This window comes from Sinocyclocheilus anshuiensis, unplaced genomic scaffold, assembly GCF_001515605.1.
Source record: "Sinocyclocheilus anshuiensis isolate Anshui unplaced genomic scaffold, SAMN03320099.WGS_v1.1 scaffold1079, whole genome shotgun sequence".
In the NCBI taxonomy this organism is placed as follows: Eukaryota; Metazoa; Chordata; class Actinopteri; order Cypriniformes; family Cyprinidae; genus Sinocyclocheilus; species Sinocyclocheilus anshuiensis.
The window spans coordinates 1,637,393-1,644,546 of NW_015548207.1; the positions used below are offsets into that span (position 1 = coordinate 1,637,393).

A 7,154-nucleotide genomic window follows, 5' to 3' on the forward strand; every position below is an offset into this window, starting at 1 on the left:
TATATATATATATATATATATATTACGCGCAAAACACTGTCTTTAATCCTTTGTGACTATAAGTGAATAATACTACTTATAATTTTGTAATATTCAGTTATATGGACGTAATACAAATACTTTAAATAAGTGTTTGTGTTGCTCTATGGATTATTCTGGATGCGAGACATGACTGCAACTTCAGTTTGATGACTTGAAATCGATTTCCTGTGAGCTGACAACACTCAAATATCCACTTCCTGTCAAGACTGGGACTTAGACTTGTCAGTCATACGCAAACAGAGCTTTATTACTGGAGTCTGTGTGTCTGTGTGTGTAGGCACATGTCTTTGAAGGAGAGACAGTTACAAAACAGTATTGTGGTGGTACAGGGATGGTTTCAAATGGTACATTGATATATACTAACATACTAACTGATATATATGGTATTTTAAGTATTCTTTGAATAATTAAGTATACTATGGAAAATTTCCCAGTTTAATGGGGGTTTTACAAGTACATATAAATAATGCGTTTAGTGTCAATTCTGTGGATTGGGCAGTATGTAATATATAGTATATTTAATATACATTTTCAGATGTAATTATGCCTTCTGGAATGTAAAAATGACTAATGGTAACAGGGTTGAAAGTTTTGGTTTTCAGGTTAAAAGTGCTCAAGGCTATAAAAAAACAAAAATCTGCTCATCTATACATATATTTTTTCAAATATCAATTGTTCACTATTAAAAAAATAATCATGGTAACAGGGTTGACATTTGAATGCACTTTAAAAGGATAAAGCTATAAAACTGGATTTTCTTTAGACAAAACATGTTTAAAACATTAGAAAACACTTTAAATATTATATCATTATGTTTGAATTATATTACTTAAACATACATATATTACTTTTTATTAAAAAAAAAAACCCACTAGCTTTCTATTTTTTCTATTCTATCTACTTGTTATTCTTTGTGTGTGTGTGTGTGTGTGTGTGTATAATATATATATATATAATATATATATATATATATATATACACACATTGCTACGTGTACTGCGTTAGGCTAACCGAGACTTGTCATTTGCACTTATATATTGTTGCTCTTTTGTTAGTTTTGACTGCTTTTATTGTCCTCATTTGTAAGTCGCTTTGGATAAAAGTGTCTGCTAAATCACTAAATGTAAATGTAAATGTATATATCAATTGTTCACTATATAATATTATGGTAACAGGGTTCATATTTTAAGACACTAAAAAGATAAAGGAGTAAAACTTAAATTTCTTTAGACAAAGCATATTTAAAACATTACAAATATTTTAAAATATTATATAATTATGTGTACATTTCAATTATATTATATTTCTTAAAAATAAATTAGCGATTGTTCTCAAAACATTTTCAAGGTAACAGGGTTGATATTTTAAGATGCTTTCAAAAATAAATCAATATAATGTAGGAGACTAGCTTGTCTTTGATGAGTTTGCTTTGTGAAAGAATTATGATGTCATTATTATTAAATATTATTTTATTATTGATAGAATAGCTAATTAATGGAAAATGGAAAAAAAATAGATAATGGTAACAGGGTTGGCACAGTCTTTCTTAATGCAGTCAACTGAAATGGGAAAAACGAAATAATAAATAAAATAAAAATGTCTGTATTAACACATATAACCTATTTTGTAGAACGAGTCATATGGTACATGTCCAGAAAACATGGTATTACCATAGTACCATGTTAAAAAGGCAATCACAATGCAGTGGTGGTCTTCGGCATATTTTATTAGCAGCTTCTTTGCATGTCAGTGGTGTTTCAAGTGAACACTAAATGAGAGAATATGAAAGTGTCTTTCTTTTATACAGTAAATAACTGCAGGCAGACGCCATATGTCACACCTGGATCTGTTCTTAGCCAATCAGAGCTCATCTTCAGCTGAAGAACTAATTGTCTTCAACCTCCTGTTGCTTTCCTCTAAATATAAGTCACAACAAGGCTCAGTATGAGTGTTCTCGCCTGTGTGTGGTGTTTCTGGGCAAGTGTGATAGTAATGTCATTGTGAGGGTCCACAGGAGCTCATTCAAACCTCTGCCACTGAACAGAGCAGAGTACCTGAGAGAGACCTGCAGCTGTGCGGGTTACTGGCGGGACGCTGATACCCGTCGGCACACAGGCAGTGAAAAGACCCGTAGGTGTTGATGCACTGGTGACTGCAGGGAAAGTTTTCGGAACATTCGTCCACGTCAATGCAAGCCCTGCCGTCGTTTTTCAGACGAAACCCCGGCCAGCACGAACACTAAAGAAGAAAGTACAAAACAAAGATTTGTGTGTGAATCTCACAGAAATCTGCCAAGAACATGTATGGGTTATTTCACCACAAAATAAAAATAAATTAATATGTAACTATATATAACATTTATTATGTTTTTCAATATATTTAATTAAAACGCTTTAAAATGTTACAATTATATTTCAGTTATGTTGTATTATTTAAAATAGTCTTTGAGGTAAAATATAACCCAAGCATTTGTTTCATGAGATCCACCACAATAATAATACATGGAATCAGTGCAATAATAATAATAATAATAATAATAATAATAATAATAATAATAATAATATAAAAAAGTTTTTTTTTTTTTTTTTTTACAAATAACATTTTTATTTGTAACTGTATTTGAATAATTTTGCAATTTCTTAATCAAATCTTCTATTTTACTTTTTGGTGAAATATTACCATGGCAAATTTATATACAGTTCACATTAATACTAATGAGAGACTAATGGACAGGAAGTGAGCAGTGAAATAAAACAATGTTTACAATGTTTCTAGACCATTAGTTTAGTCATTAATTAAAACTATGCTTTATATTTTAATTGTGTGGTAACAAAAGCTAAAACAAGCAAGAGAAACAAAGTTCTAGTAAGTCTGGAGCCGCCGTGTCCTTGACTGCTTGTTTTTAAAGTCAGTGTGGCTATCAAAGGACCGGCCCAGTATTCTGAGACATCTGCCAAATGAAGCTGTTCGATCTGCCACTCTCTGTGTGTGTGCGTGTGTGTCATTCTCCCAATAAAAACACACTCTGTTTGTGTGTGTGTCTGCCTTACATGTCATTCCCCTGCTGTTCACTACCTCAACTGATATTCTCAAGCGCTAAATTGCTAGCATACATGTTTTAGCACTCTTGTTTACACATTCACCGGTTAAACTAGAAACGGGATCATAACATTCTCCACGGATTTAGCGCTTAGTACAATAAACTTCTGTGGGATGTACAAACATATTATTACTTTGAACGATTTGTTTGCGTAGACTTTCCCGATATTGTCGTAGCTGCTAAAGCCTGCTAATGAGGTTTAGTGAAGATTTGTTGGGAAAACAAAAACATTATTTCGTTTGTAGGCCGTAGTTTCATGTGTGGATTTCTTTAGCGTGGAACGGAACTTGAGTTGAACCAGACGCTTAATTCGTAAAAAGAAACAATGTGACAACGTGAAAAATGTGCATTCGTACACACCTTGTATCCCACAGGTAGGTCTTGACAGTCCTGGGTACAGCCGCTGACTTTGCGGTTCAAACACTCGTTAATGTGGCAGTTCCTCTCGTCAGATTGGTCCCCGCAGTCGTCGTGCTGATTACACACGCTTCCCAGTGGAACGCAGCGGCCGTTTGCGCACATGAAAATCGACCCGTTGAACAAACTTCCTAAAACATGGAGCAGCGAGAAAAAAAAGGGGAGACAGAAATCAACAAAACCGTCAGATGAGAAACACAGAACTCAAGTGGTTGCTAGGGTGCTCCTGACAGACCGTAGCATGTTTCTATGCCCTACCTACAGTTGCTATGTGGTTGCTAGAGTGTTCTGAGTGCTTTTTAGCATATGGCTATGCCTACGTTGCTATGCTGCTGAGTCTTCTGGAAGGTTTTCACCACATTCCGATGTGGTTGCTAGGGTGTCCTAGGTTGTTTCTATCATGTTGCTATGTGATTGCCAGTATTTTCTGGGTGGTATGTAGCACACTACTATGTGGTTGCTAGGTTGTTCCGTCTGGCTTTAACACTTTGTAATTTGGTAGCTAGGGTGTTTTGTGTAGTTTGAGTATGTTGCTTTGCAGTTGCCAGTGTGTTCTGTATGGTTTTAACACTTAGTTATGCAGTTGCTAGGGTGTTCTCTGTGGTTTAATCACATTGCTATGTGGTTGCTAGAGTGTTTTTGTGTAGTTTTAACATTGTTATGCAGTTGTTAGGCTGTTCTGTGTAGTTTTAACATTGTTATGCAGTTGCTAGTCTATTCTCTGTGGTTTAATCACGTTGCTATGTGGTTGCTAGAGTGTTTTTGTGGAGTTTTAACATTGTTATGCATTTGCTAGGCTGTTCTGTGTAGTTTAAGCACGTTGCTACAGTATATGGTTGTTGCAGTGTTTTGGGTGGTTTTTATCATGTTGCTGTGTGGCTGCTAGTATTGTCTGGGTGATTTTTAGCATGTTGTATTGTGGTTGTCTGGCTGTGTAGTTTTAGCATGTCGCTAGGGTGTTCTTGGTGTTTTTTGTGTTTATGTAGTTGCTAGGCTGTTCTGTGTTCTTTGTGTTGCCATCTGGATGCTAGGGTGTTTTAAGTGCTTAGCATGTTGCTATGCCGTCACTACTATGTTCTAAGTGGATGTTAGCATGTTGATGTGCTATTCTTGGTAGTTTTTAACACTATGCTATATGGTTGCTTTTTAGAATGTTGCTGTGCAGTTGCTAGGGTTTGTTTTTGTTGTTTTTAGAATGTTGCTATGTGGCTGAGGTTGCTAGGGTGTTCTAGGTGGTTTTTAGAATGTTGTTATTAAAATGCAATAGTGTTCTAAATGCTTTTTAGCGCATTGCCTTGCGTCACTATGTTGATCGGAGTGTTTTTTAACACATTGCTATGTGGTTGCTAGGGTGTTCTGAGTGCATCTTAGCACTTTGGTGTTCTAAATGTTTTTTTTTAGTATGCCACTATCATGTTCTTGGTGGTTTTAAATATGGTGCTTTAAGGTTGCTAGGGTGTTCTGAGTGCTTATTACATGTTGGTATGCAGTCCGTGGTGGCTTTAGCATTTTGCTATGCAGTTGCTAGGGCGGTCTTTGTGGTTTTAGCATGTTTTATGTGTTTCTAGGGTCTTCTGAGTGCCTTTTAAATATTTGCTAGTGTGTTCTGAGCACTTGGCATGCTTGCTATGGTGTTCTAGGTGGTTTTTGGAACTTTTCTATGCAGCTGCTAGGTGTTCTGGTTGGTTGCTAGAGTGTTGCTTACTGGTCCAAGTCAAAAGAGCCTTATTAGTGTTTTAAAGTTGTACTGTAAACATGTTGTAAACATCTGAACTGAATTTCCCCTCAGAAATATAAACATAAAACTGTTGCTTAATGAGCTTGGCTGGGAAAAGTAATGGCATCTGTTAACATTAATGGCATATGGTTTGCCCTGAAACCAAAAATTGAAGAACAGAGGCACAGCAGTTTCATCAGCCCCTCTCTGCCCAGTTCAGGTGGTACTGGCAGGGGTACAGGACAGAAACGGGGAAGAACAGGTGTTCTGACAAATCCCATATTGGAGCGGAACCTGGGAACCTGTCAGTCAAATGGGGTTCGTGACACATGAGCGGGACTCGCCTGCAGCGGAACACTTTGGGTTGAGTGGCAGCTCGTCTGATTGGTCCAGACAGTCGGGGAAGCCGTCACACTCCCATTGGGCTCTCAATAAACACCTCCCATCTGCGCAGCGGAACTCCTCCTCTTTGCATAAACGATATTCTGGAGAGAAGAAGAGAGAGAAAGCGTATGACAGGAAGATAACTTAAACAACGGGGCAAAAAGTTAAAGCTGTCACTGTTTCAAATAGGTATGCATGATATTTCAGTCGCCATTATTATTGAAATAAAGTTTAAACAAGAAATATAGTCACTGTAATATATAAATTTGCAATTGTGAGATATGATGCCACAAAAAAATTCACATTATGAGAAATATACTGCAAGAAAAAGTCATTTTGTGATATAAAGTCACAATGGGAGACAAATGACGCTTTTCCACTGCATGGTACGGCACGGTACGGCCTGGTACGGTTCACTTTTTGGGGGTTTTCCACTGGGTACAGTACCTGGTACCTGGTACTTTTTTTAGTACCACCTCGGTTGGGGTTCCAAGTGAACCGTACCATTACCAAAATGTGACGGTTGTCTGTTGCAGAAGAACAGACGTTCCTCTCGTTGATAGCAGAGGAGCGGATCCAGCGAGAGCTTGATGGGGCGATGCGGAATTAAAAAGTTTTTTTTTAGGAGTCGTGGTAGTAGAGGCGGCGCAACTATAACGACATGTAAATAATCCCGCCCACTCTAAAGCGGTACTGAACTGCAGTGGAAACACAAACCGAGCCGAGCTGAACCGTGCTGTGTCGTACTGAGCCATGCTGAGCCGAGTCGTACCACGCAGTGGAAAAGCGCCTAAAGTTGCAAATGGTGATAAAAAAACAGCATAAGTTCTGTCATAAGTTATGCATACAGCATTGCGAGATATAGAGTCATATTTCCAAAATAACTGTAATTGCAAAAAGTCACATTGAGAGAAATAAAATTACATTTTATGATATAAAAAGTCAAAATGACAGACAAAGTCACAAATTGTGAGAAATAATCATAATACAAGATATATAAGACATACTACATAAAAAAATCGCAATTATGAGAGACACATCGAGAGATTTAAGATTTAAAGTCATATTCTGAAATATAAAGTCACAAATGGGATATATAAATTTGCAATTACAAAAAAAGTGCAATTATTATTGTCAAAAATAACTTGTGCATAACAGCATTGCACGATATTGAGTAAAAAAAAACTAAAACAAATTGCAATTGTGAGAAATTAAAGTTACCTTTGAGAGACAAATTGTGAGAAATAGTCACATTGTGAGATATAAAACCACACTGCGAGATAAAAAAAAAATCTTGTGAAAAACAAAAATCACAATTGCGATAAATACTTAATCATAAAAAAGCCACATTTTTAGATATAATGTCACAAATGGGACATATAAAGTCACAATTATGAAAAAAAAAATCACAATTGTGAAAATAGTCACACTGATATATATATATATATATATATATATATATATATATATATACACAAAAATAAAATAAATTGA

The 7,154-nt window shown here is 36.0% G+C and overlaps 1 protein-coding gene across 1 annotated transcript in view; it reads right to left on the bottom strand.

The window, feature by feature from the left end:
- The window catches only part of LOC107653541 (low-density lipoprotein receptor-related protein 1B-like), a 302,414-nt gene that overhangs the window by 64,855 nt on the left and 230,405 nt on the right, over positions 1-7,154 (bottom strand). The window contains exons 52-54 of the mRNA XM_016440286.1: positions 5,617-5,761; positions 3,503-3,686; positions 2,097-2,280 (exon numbers count right to left, since the gene is read on the bottom strand). Coding sequence (XP_016295772.1) covers positions 2,097-2,280; positions 3,503-3,686; positions 5,617-5,761 — 513 coding nt within the window. The remainder of the gene's footprint in view (positions 1-2,096; positions 2,281-3,502; positions 3,687-5,616; positions 5,762-7,154) is intronic.